This window comes from Phycodurus eques, chromosome 1 (genome assembly GCF_024500275.1).
Source record: "Phycodurus eques isolate BA_2022a chromosome 1, UOR_Pequ_1.1, whole genome shotgun sequence".
In the NCBI taxonomy this organism is placed as follows: domain Eukaryota; kingdom Metazoa; phylum Chordata; class Actinopteri; order Syngnathiformes; family Syngnathidae; genus Phycodurus; species Phycodurus eques.
Genome location: NC_084525.1, coordinates 33249636 through 33262135, shown reverse-complemented (window position 1 = coordinate 33262135; position 12500 = coordinate 33249636). Strand labels below are relative to the sequence as shown.

The following is a 12500-nucleotide window of genomic DNA, read 5'->3' as shown; positions in this document are numbered from 1 at the left end:
CTGGTGGTGGGGAGAAAGATCAAGAAGACAAAGGCAGAGCAGAGAACCATGTGGTGGAGTGTTGTGCAGCTTTTCAAGAAGAGGTGAGACAAGCTCTCAACACTGGACCACTACAGCCATGGTGATCAGAGAGACAGGCAGGAGAGTACTTGGTGTATCTTCTGGTAGGTAGCAGGAGACTTAGTGGTGGAAACTCAAAGTACAAGAAATCATACAAGGCAAGAGGTTAGCTAAGAAGTGGGACACTGAGAGGACTGAGGAGAGGAGAAAGGAATACATGGAGATGCGACGTAGGGTGAAGGTAGTGGTGGCAAAGGCCAAACAAGAGGCATATGGTGACATTTATGCCAGGTTGGACACTAAAGGAGGAGAAAATTATCTATACAGGTTGACCAGACAGAGGGATAGAGATGGGAAGGATGTGCAGCAGGTTAGGGTGATTAAGAATAGAGATAAAAATGTGTTGACCGGTGCCTGTAGTGTGCTGGATAGATGAAAAGAATAATTTGAGGAGTTGGTGAGTGAGGAAAATGAAAGAGAAGAAAGAGTGGAAGAGGTAAGTGTGGTGGAGCAGGAAGTGGCAATGTTTAGTAAGGGGGAAGTTAGAAAGGCAGTTGGTCCTGATGACATTCCTGTGGAGGTATGGAAGCATCTTGGAGAGCTGGCTGTGGAGTTTCGGAAGAACACCTCCGGGGCTCCACTAAGGGCACTTTGTCACACTTTTGGGGACTTTTAAGGGACTTTTCGGGCCACTTCTGGAGCTTCAATAGGGCACTCTGCTACATTTTGGGTCATTTTTGGCTGCTGTCTCTGGGCACTGGAGGGTGACCTTCGGAGGTCCTCCGAGAGCACTTTGCTATATTTTGGTTCACTTTTGGTGGCATATTGGGGCCCTTGAAGAGGAATCACCCCCTTGCCCACTGCGCAAGAAATGCTCTCCATCTAAAAAGACCAACTGAGTGGGGGATGGGCTGATGAGCAGTAAGGTGAGAAGGCGACACATATACATACACACACACACACACAAATACACGCCGGCATTATGCACCCTTTGGAGAATAAACTTGGACAGTCATTTACGGTTCATTTCTACTTTTTGAGCTACCACAAGAGAAATCCAAACACTTGTATGTCTTGGTTGTGGATAAATTATTTTGGGGCACCTTGCTACATTTCAGGTGTGGTCGGGAGGAATCAACTTTTCGCACTTGGTAGATAAATCTCGGTCAGTCATTTTCGGGTCACATTTCTACTTTTTGGAAGAGGAATCACCCACTCATCCACCCAGTGTTGCGGCCTTGGTGACTCGACGGGCTTTTTGCTACATTTTGGTATACCTAAAAGGAATCATCCTTGTTGTTCACCCCATGATGAGGCCTGTTGACTCGACAAGCATTGGGCACTTTGCAACATTTTGGGGCACCTAAGAGGAATCACCCACTCATCCACCCAGTGGTGAGGCCTGTTGACTCAACGGGAACTTTGCAACATTTTGGGGGACCTCGGAGGTGGTGGGGGGTTCCGGTAATTTTGGGCCACTTGGCAAAATTTACAGAACCGTGGCGCAATTGTGATTACTTTGCCACGGAATGGGAACCGGCGGAGGAATCGCGACTGGTCGCCCAATCTTTGAAAGAAGCCCCAATGTTCGCCTAACCTTCAACAAAGTGCCCCCTCCCTTGTTCCACCTGGTGGTCGTATCCCAGAATGCAAGCTCCCAAAGTGACTGATGATAACTCAGAGTGCCCCAAAAAGTTGACTCAAGGAACAGACCCGCAGAGTACAAGAGATAGTGAGTATATTGTTAGAAGGATGATGAGGATGGAGGTGCCAAGCCAGAGAGCTCAAGGAAGACAAAAGAGAAGGTTGACAGATGTCATGAGGGCAGTTGGTGTCAGAGAGGAGGATGCAGGAGATAGGCTTACTTGGAAAAGGATGACATGCTGTGGCGACCCCTAATGGGACAAGCCGAAAGGAAAAGAAGAACTCAAAAGAATTAGATTTTATAGGGATTGATTCAGAATTGTGCCTGAAGTCCTGCAGTGTAAATCCTTAATGTCGTTGAAGAAATGGTCAAAAGACCTAATCTTTTTTGTGCAATTTTTATATTTTACTTTAAATCTTAGTTCCTTAATGAAATGCATTTTCCACATGTAATTATGTGTATTTATGCTTTAAAAGAAGACATACCGTAATTTCTCGTGGATAATGCGCATTTCCCCCCCAAAATTGTCAAAAGTCAATAGTGCGCATTACACACAGTAATAGGGGCAAATGGAAAAAAACGATTCCACAACACAAAATATACAGGAAGTCCTCGAGTTACGACGTACTCGACCTACGACGTCCATGCCTCGTCCGCCATTTTGTCCCCAGCACCATAGTGTTTCTGCTTAGCTAGTGCATAGTGCTTGTCTGTGTTTGTGTGCCTGGAGTATCTTTGCCTTTTTTCACACTCTCAGCAGTAATGGTAAGTACAGCATCTTATTTTTTTAATTTTAATGTATTTTAGTTTCTTTTTACGAAGTGTTAACCTTTCCTGCTACGGTCACCTGACCGTGGTCAGGAGACGCAGGGGAGACGACTTCTCCAGGGCCAAGGTTGTCCTCCTCGGGGTTAACTCCCTTCTCTCGTTGCACAGCTGAGCTGGGTGGCGGCAACAATAAAGGCTTAAAGCACCAATTTGCTGCTTTTATGGCTTTATTAGCTCCTCTGCACATTCAACGTCAACGGGTCCTCCGCTAATCGCTATTCTTCCCCGGTCGCCGTCACTACACTTGCTACTGTATACCCTCGCACCTGCACGCACTCCTTCCTCCTTCACAGTCCCGCCGGACGACGCCTGCGCAGTCCCGTCTCACTCACACATTGACGCCCACGCCCACACACACTGAGCTTGCTGTCACAATCACATGGGACAATACCCATAAGAGAAGTATTTTGATGTAAATTTCGACTTTAACGGTGAAATCCGACTTACACGGAAATTTGGGTTAAGTCGCCAGTGTAGGAACGGAACTCGTTTGTAAATCGAGGACTTCCTGTATTTCACATTTTATAAATGTATGCCGCCATCTAGTGGTTATGAAAAAGCTGTACCCTTTCATTCCAAAATGCCACCGCCACCTACTGGTTATAAAAAAAAGTATAGCCTACACTTGCATTCCAATATGACAGGGTATGACTGCATATATGTACAGTTGTGTTCATAAGTTTACATACCCTGGCAGAATTTGAGAAATATATATATATATATTTTTTTTAATATGACTGATGATTATGTTTTGTTTAAGGATAATGCTTTTCTGAAATGCTTGACCGTTTAATTTGAATCCCATTAAAATAAAATTAAATGTGTTTCGCATGGTCCTTCATGTCCTGGGGCCTCATGTGCAAAGACTTGCATGGATTTCCTACTAAAACATGGCGTACGCTCAAATCCAAAAAACATCGTACGCACAAAAATATTCAGATGTATGAAACACTGCATACTCATGAATCCAAGCATATTTCCTTCGTACATTCCAATCAACGTGGAAATGAGCGCACATGTTGGAGTAGCCGACTCCTCCCTGTCCACGCCCATATTTGAATATGCAAATCACATTTAAGTTAACCCTGCACCTGAGATGCCGATCTCTGCATGATCAGAAAAAAAGGAAAATGAGCAAAATAATGAAGAAAAATATTTTTTCTGAATGTGAAGTTTCTCAATGAAGTGGAGGCATGCAAGAAAATGATCTTGGGCATGCTGTCCTCCGGCGTTAACAACACGAGAAAGAGGAGTGAATGGGACAGCGCACGTGCGGCTGTCAATGCTGTGGAGACAGAACAGCGCGCACACTTTGAACTAAAAAAGAAGTGGTCAGACATTAAGGTGGATGTGAAGCGGAGGAAAGCTGCCCACCACCAAAGTGTGGCCAAAAAAGGCGCGGAGGGCCTCACCCCGTTCGAGGTGGCAATCAACTTCTTAAACACCTAACCTGCAATCCCATTACAACGTGCTGGCAATTTTTTGTCTTTTTGTCTTGAGTTTGTTGTCACATTTCTGTCGGGCCAATTATATATTACTCGTGCAGTCACTGTAGTAGTCTCACCACGCTGCACTATTTGCATATCTGTTGTTGACCAATACTGGCCACTCATGGCAGAGTAGTATCTGCTCCATTTGCACACTGACTGAGGAGTATCTGCAACATTTGCACAATCAACATTGTCCCAGACTATCGTACTACTCGCTTGAAGTCTCAGCGCCCTTTGCACAATGCTCATTGCACCGGACTATTGTAATATTAGTAATTTGAACTGCTCTGCTTGAAGTGCTAGAGTACTCTGCATCTTTTTGCAGAATTGTCAAAAAAAAAATTCAATAAAAAAAAATATTACAGGCATTACCAGATAACTAGCAACCCTTTATTGCTCAGTGACTTTTTCTCAATGTGTTTATGTCTCAAAAGTGTTCTGTTGTCGTACTGGAGCGGCTCCAATTACCGGAGACAAATTCCTTCCGTGTTTTTGAACATACTTGGTAAATAAAGATGATTCTGATACTGAGGAGGGAATCGCTGCGATCATGGGTGATGCTGCTCTCTCAGGGGTAATGGGAGGACACGTGGCTCACTATGATCACCCCACAAGATTAATATTTTTAGAACTCATGATCACCCCACAAGATTAGTATTTTTAGAACTCATAACAAATGTATTCATACAGTAACCTACACTCATCCCTGTGAGATAAAGATTCATGCCTAAATGTGGTATTTGTAATAAATCTTTGAATTCAAATAGAAGCACATCAGCATATCAAAGAGCATATCAAAAACTTTGACTCCTTTTTGATTACTCAATTTATTATTTTAATACACAGGAGAGAACACGCACGCTGACAAAAAAAATCATGTTTTATTTTTAGGAGAAGAGGGGTAAATTATGTCAATTTAAACACATTTGAATCATGTGCAACCGATGCACATGTTCAAATGAAGTAAATTAAAATGACTTTTTTTCAGTGCATGTGCTGGAGTCACGAAGCGATTGTGAGGGCAATAGGCGGCATAAATGATCGCCTTGATCAATTAATAGGTGTCCTCACAAATATCAGTGGTTCATTAAATACACTGGTTAACAAATGAATCCTCAGTCCTAGCCTCAATTGCATTGTTGAAATCAAATGTTGCCGGGCATGAATTGTTCATCAGTGGTAATTATTCATGTGTCTCTGGTGTGCAGATTTATGAGAACAGTTTCCCAGCATCACCTCTAAATGTCGCAAAAGCACCAAAAGCTACAGAAACGTACGTACGCCAGCCATGCAGTTGGCGTGAGGCACCACACATTTCCATGGTCATGATATATCTGAACTTTACCGTGAAAAAGAACGGACGCCATGTTTTTGTGCGTACACACCTTTTGTACATGAGGCCCCGGGTCCTTACAAATTCTGCCTGGGTAATCAAACATATGATGAGCAAAAAATCACTGTGTGTTTTCTAATTTACTAAATAAAAGTAGGGCTATGAATTTCAAAATAAGACCAAATAAATAAATAAAAATAATTACGTGTTCAAATAAAGTGCTTAACTTCAGAATAATTATTTGAATAAAACTAAAAATACAGATAATACTTAATGTTTTGATCATATGAGTCGTAGGAAAATCATACATTGGAAAAATGCATTGTACATAGGTAGAAGGGTTTTACAGAATTTTGAGGTCAGCTTTGGGGGTGCATATTATACATGAGTGCGAATTATACATGAGAAATTACGGTACATGTTTTCGAGGTGTATGTTTGAAAAGTAAATTTGCTAGTTTTGAAGTTTTATAAAAGTGGTGAGATCAACTTTGGGGGTGCGTATTATACATGAGTGCGAATTATACATGAGAAATTAGGGTACATGTTTTCGAGGTGTATTTTTGAAAAGTAACTTTTCTAGTTTTGAAGTTTTATAAAAGTGGGTCGTGATGGAAAAATGGGAAAATGAAAACGTCGCTCATTCCACTCCTGCTGGTGGTCTTGTCACTTCTGATTGGAAACAGGACACACCATTGTCTGTCAATCCTAATCTTTACCAAAATTAGACATCCTACTACAAGGTTATTGTCAGAGGGCTGACATCACAATAGTGATGTTCACCATTTTATACATTCTGTGGTTATACTGCTTATTGCTGGTACTGCCTGCAAGACACAATTTTTTGTTTGTTTTAGGCTGTTGCAGTCTCAGCAAACATTGCAGGCATCCAAAGTATCCTTTGATTTATGTTCAATATCATTAGTGTTGGCAGCACGTGACCGACTGGTTAGTACATCTGGCTCACAGTTGTGAGGACCCGGTTTCAAATCTGGCCTCCCCTGCGTGGAGTTTGCATGTTCTCCCCGTGTCTGCGTCGGTTTTCTCCGGGTACTCCGGTATCCTCCCACATGCCCCCCCAAAGAAAACATGCATGATAGGTCAATTGAAGACTCTAAGGTGTGAATGTGAGTGTGAATCGTTGTTTGTTTATATGCGCCCTGTGATAGGCTGACGACCACTTGAGGGTGTACCCGTCTCTCGCCCAAAGATAGATGGGATAGGCTCCAGCACGCCCTAGTAAGGTTAAGCGGTACGGAAAATGGATGGATCATTACTGTTCGTGTTTGTACTTGAGCATGTGCTAATCGACTGCAGGCACTATGTTTTGCCTTAGCCATGCACAGATATTATATCATCTGCCAAGTTCATCCTTATAGTTGAGAAGGATGCTACATTTCAGAGACTTCTTCAAGATGACTTCTGCACAAAGCTTTTTCCCTGTATCATGATCACAGTATGTCATAGTTTCTTTTTATCTTTGACCTAACTTGGATAATAATCTCCTCATCTTAATGTGGCCTCAAAGCACAGCTGTCCTTTTTTTAGAGCGAGCATGTGTGTGTTTTTCTATTTAAGGGTAAAGGCTTTCCAGATGTGAACAGCAGGTTGATGGTGAGAAAGCTCTGGGACGTGTTGCATGTCCCTGTCTTCACTCTGGTGGATGCTGACCCGCATGGTACATCTGCTTGAGTGCAGCCCAATTTTACATCTCATACTACGAAACATATTTCCTCTCACTAAACAGTCTGTGACCCAAATCACCTGTTAGCTGCCTCAGGGTGTCTTTTCAGCCTCATATTCCACTTGGCCTAATCTCATCCAGACATTCAACTTATTTTTTGTTGCATGGCAGTACACATATGTAATGCTTTACTTTGTTGTGAGCTCTGTTGCGCATCTCTCAGAGTAATTGCTCTGATGTGTTGGTGATTATGGCCTGTTGTGTATCTGATTTTCCCAGGCATTGAGATCATGTGTATCTACAAGTATGGATCAGTGGTGAGTTCCATTTGGTCAATTATTGCTCCATTCTGTTAAGGCCTTTAAGGGCCAATCTTATTGAAACTCTGACCTTAATGGGTGCAGATAAATGTAAAGGGCTACCAGTTTGATTCACACTTCTGAAATAACAAATTTACATTTTAGTAAGTTATTTTTGATCATTAATCATTTTCATCTGTGTGAACACTGATCATGTTAATCATCCATCCATCCATTTTCAACACATCTTATCCTGGTTAGGGTTGCGGGGCGCTGGAGCCTATCCCTTCTGACTTCAGGTGAAATGTGGACTCCACCCTGAACTGGTCGCCAGTCACTCACAGGGCAAACATAGACATGGACAACTATTCGCACTCACATTCACACTGTCACTGAGTGGGAACTGAATCCAAGCTGCCCGCACCAAAGTCAGGCGACTGTACCACTACACCATCAGTGACTTCATGTTAATAATTTCTCACAATAATTATCAACAATGATTTAACAAGGGGCGACACGGTGGACGACTGGTTAGAGCGTCAGCCTCACAGTTCTGAGGACCCGGGTTCAATCCCCGCCCCCACCTGTGTGGAGTTTGCATGTTCTCCCCGTGCCTGCATGGTTTTTCTCCGGGCACTCCGGTTTCCTCCCACATCCCCAAAACATGCATTAATTGGAGACTCTAAATTGCCCGTAGGTGTGACTGTGAGTGCGAATGGTTGTTTGTTTGTATGTGCCCTGTGATTGGCTGGCAACCAGTTCAGGGTGTACCCCGCCTCCTGCCCGATGATAGCTGGGATAGGCTCCAGCACGCCCGCGACCCTAGTGAGGAGAAGCGGCTCAGAAAATGGATGGATGGATGGATGGATTGATTTAACATGGGGCGGCACGGTGGGCGACTGGTTAGAGCGTCAGCCTCACAGTTCTGAGGACCCGGGTTCAATCTCCGGACCCGCCTGTGTGGAGTTTGCATGTTCTCCCCGTGCCTGCCTGGGTTTTCTCCGGGCACTCGGGTTTCCTCCCAGATCCCAAAAACATGCATTAATTGGAGACTCTAAATTGCCTGTAGGCATGACTGTGAGTGCGAATGGTTGTTTGTTTTTATGTGCCCTGCGATTGGCTGGCAACGAGTTCAGGGTGTACCCCGCCTCCTGCCCGATGACAGCTGGGATAGGCTCCAGCACGCCCGCGACCCTAGTGAGGAGAAGCGGCTCAGAAAATGGATGGATGGATGGATTTAACAAGGTAGGAAACACAAAAAATGGGGGATTGGCTGGCGACCAATTCAGGGTAGCCCGCCTCTTGCCTACAGTCAGCTGGGATGGGCTACAGCATACCTTGTGACCCTAGAGGTAATAAGCAGTACAGAGAATGGATGGATGGATGGAAACATATATCAATATGAAACACTTTATTGCTATACTCTAAATATATGAAAGTGTTTACATTTTCAAATGATCACTTCTACAACATTCCTAGAAATTTACAATGTCCCATTACTAATGAGCTATTTTTTAAACCAATAGGCTCCCTGTTGGTGACCCCTGTTCTACTCTTCCAATTTGCAATGATCTAATTTATACACCAATCATCCACCCCGAAAGATTTAAACTGTAATGAAATGAACATGTTGCTGAGGGTGCTTGTGTTCTTTCACTACATTATAAGCACATGTTGGGCATTGTGGCAACACAGAATGCATAGGGTTGACCTGTGCACCCTTGTACGCAAAACTTTGTTTCTGTGCATTTTCTCGATAGGCCATGTCGTTTGAGGCCCAAAGCCTGACCATCCCCAGTGCAATGTGGTTAGGCCTCCTCCCCTCGGACCTAGAGAGGTTTGGACTCAACTCCTCCTGCTACTTCCTCCTGACTATTTGTTTTGATTTCTGTCGCCGGCTCTAGTTTATTGCTTGGAAGATCTGAGAACAATAGATGGAGTTTTATCAAACTGAAGCAAAGTTTAACTTTAAATGACATTTTTCAATTCATTGAATTGTTCTGTCAATAAAGGTTGTAGTACTGCAATGTTTTTTTTTTAAATATGTGAATGAGAAAAATTAAAGTGTGAAGTTCGAGTCAACCACAATTTATGTGGGCATCTCATTAATTCCAATATATGAGTGAATGAATGCTCAATTGGAGGGTAATTTTCCCACTTAGTGGGGATGTTGCTAAAATACAGTTTAGCTAGTAAAGTAACCATGACAAATTGTGTCATGAATTTGTCAACTTTGAAGAATTTTTTATTATTAATTTTTTTTAACCATTATCGAGTTTACAAGTACTGTTACATGTCATATTATTTTATTCTTAACCCTTAAAAACAAGTTGAAGGGTAAAATACTAATTTCATTCCTGAGGTTGCAGGTTCCCCGGAGTGCTCTGCTCCCCCTCACCAAGACTGATGAAAACAAACTGGACAGCCTCCTCAAACGGCCCTATGTAACGGACCAACCAGAATGGCTTAAAGAGGTCAGAAAGAAATTGATAAACTGGGGATTTACAGTATTTGGGAAACGTGTACTCTGTCAGGTGTGGCCAACCTGCAGACCAAATTCACTTGCCCTTGAAAAATGTATTCTGTTTGCAAAGATCTTCAACTTTCACCTTTAATTTCATAAAAAAAACAAAAACATTTTGTTTTGTGTATCTTTGCAATAGGATGGTGTGCGTGTGTTTCTTTTTATCTTTATGCTCATGCAGTTTGCCAACCCTCTGCTTCATATTGAACTTTTGATAACTTGTAGAATCATCATTTGGTTTTTTTCTCATAATGTGACTATATTAACTGTTGCTATATTCATGGACTGAGTGCCTTCTTTGAGGTGTGACTTATGCAACTGATGACAGAGGAGTTTGACCAAAGCCTGTTTTGCTCTCATCGTAGATGGCGTTGATGCAGAAGAATAGACTCAAAGCTGAAATTCAGTCACTGGCAGCCATAGGTCCAGATTTTCTCACCAGCATCTACCTGCCCAACAAGCTGCGCTTTGGGGGCTGGCTATGAGCACAATGCTGCCATCCAGCGGGACAAAAGACTAATGACAAAACGGGTTGGAATTGACCTTATATGTAAACGACCAGTTTGACCGTTATCGACACAATAAATAGTTGTTTTTTTTCGCGTGCATTGAAAAATTACTTGAAAAAAAGAGAAATAATTATTTTGGCTGCCCAAGCCATTGGGCATGAAAATAAAAAATATATTGTAAGGATAAAATAATAGACTAATTGTTCTCTTACCCAAACAATTGAATGAAGGAATGGAATCATTATGGAGGACAACTCTCAGGTAAGTAAGGTAGCAGGTGAAGACAACTGAAAGAATTAAGAGTTTATCTTTTAGGAAAGACGTTCAGGATATGAACACAGGTGGGTCAACTGAAGAAATGTGGGATGATATGTATGACCTTTAATCTTATTAATTGTTACATATACTGAGGTTTGTAAAAGCTACATCCAGATTTTTTAAAAGAGATGTTGAAAATGCATGAATCCCTCTTCTTTGATATTTAAAAATTATATCTTTTTTATAAAATTATATCTTTTTCCTTTCGGCTTGTCCCATTAGGAGCACCACAGAGCGTCATATTTTCCATGTAAGCCTATCTTCTGCATCCTCTAACACCATCGACTCTCATGTCTTCCCTCAGTACATCTATCAACCTTATCTTTGGTCTTCCTCTACCTCACTTGCCTGGCAGCTCCACCCTCATCACCCTTCTATCAATATGAACATGGTCCATTCGGACTCGATGTCCTCCGCCTCCCCCGGAACATGAGCAAAGTTTTGTCGGAGGTGGGAGTTGAAACTCCTTCTGACAGGGGATTCCGCCAGACGTTCCCAGCAGACCTTCACAATACGTTTGGGCCTGCCACGTCGGACCGGCATCTTCCCCCACCATCGGAGCCAACTCACCACCAGGTGGTTATCAGTTGACAGCTCCGCCTCTCTCTTCACCCGAGTGTCCAAGACATGCGGCCGCAAGTCCGATGACACGACCACAAAGTCGATCATCGAACTGCGACCTCGGGTGTCCTGGTGCCAAGTGCACCTGTGGACACCCTTATGTTTGAACATGGTGTTCGTTATGGACAAGCCGTGATGAGGAAAGAATCCCAATAACAGAACAACGCTCGGGTTCTGATCGGGGAAGGAGGGGCGGTGTCACTCTCATTGCCCACGTGAGCATTTAAGTCCCCCAGCAGAACGATGGAGTCCCCAGCGGGAGCGCTCTCCAGCACCCCCTCCAAGGACTCCAAAAAGGGTGGGTACTCTGAACTGCTGTTTGGTGCATAGGCAGAAACAACAGTCAGGACCTGTCCCCCCACCCGTAGGCGGAGGGAGGCTACCCTCTCGTCCATTGGGGTGAACCCCAACGTACAGGCACCGAGCCGGGGGGCAATAAGTAAACCCACACCTGCTCGGCGCCTCTCACCGTGGGCAACTCCAGAGTGGAAGAGATTCCAACCCCTCTCGAGAGGATTGGTACAAACGAGCTTTGACCTGCTTTTTTTTCCCAGCAATGGGGCCTTGCGTGGTGAGCGTGCATAGAGGGCATGGCGGCAGAGTGCATTACTCACTGTTTTCCTTGTGACGACAGTACCTGCAAATTCCAGGTCTTTTTGAAGCACTCCACAGGTGGTCCTTGGTTCTTGGACAACTTTTCTGATTATCCTTTGTACTCCTCTGTCAGAAATCTTGCGAGGAGCACCTGATTGAGGCAAATTTATGGTTGGATGATTGGCTTTCCGCTTACGTACTATGGCCCCAATCGTGCTCACTGGAACGTTCAGAAGCTTAGATATGCACCTGTAATCAATGCCATCGTGATGTTTTCCAACAATGAGTTTGTGATGGTCTTCAGATGGCTCTCTGCTCTTACTCATCCTGAGATGTGTCTTGACTCACACCTTGGCAATTATACCTTTTTGTTGGCCATAAATTAGGACTGAACCATCTGATGTTCATTTGCACTGACAAGGGTCTGGATTGCTGTTTGATTATTGATAGATTTTAGGTGTATAGCACCGTTGAAAGTATATTTAGTAAAAAAATGGTGACTTGTTAAATACTTATTTCAGCCGCTGCATTTATACACATGCACACATGCATACTGCATATTAAATCTGCCGATCTAATCGGCTTGATTGGTATCG

At 43.4% G+C, this 12500-nt stretch overlaps 1 protein-coding gene across 5 annotated transcripts in view; it reads left to right on the top strand.

The window, feature by feature from the left end:
• spo11 (SPO11 initiator of meiotic double stranded breaks) overlaps positions 1-12500 on the top strand; it is a 19731-nt gene that overhangs the window by 7071 nt on the left and 160 nt on the right. For 2 of the 5 annotated variants that reach the window (XM_061689094.1, XM_061689084.1), the window contains 7 exons: positions 6213-6249; positions 6702-6811; positions 6934-7033; positions 7319-7356; positions 9099-9175; positions 9701-9812; positions 10228-12500. The exon at positions 10228-12500 is cut by the window's right edge and continues 160 nt beyond it. In XM_061689094.1, the coding sequence (XP_061545078.1) occupies positions 6213-6249; positions 6702-6811; positions 6934-7033; positions 7319-7356; positions 9099-9175; positions 9701-9812; positions 10228-10347 (594 nt within the window). In that variant the 3' untranslated portion in view covers positions 10348-12500. The remainder of the gene's footprint in view (positions 1-6212; positions 6250-6701; positions 6812-6933; positions 7034-7318; positions 7357-9098; positions 9176-9700; positions 9813-10227) is intronic. The other 3 variants (XR_009769382.1, XM_061689114.1, XM_061689105.1) reach the window with 3 other exon arrangements.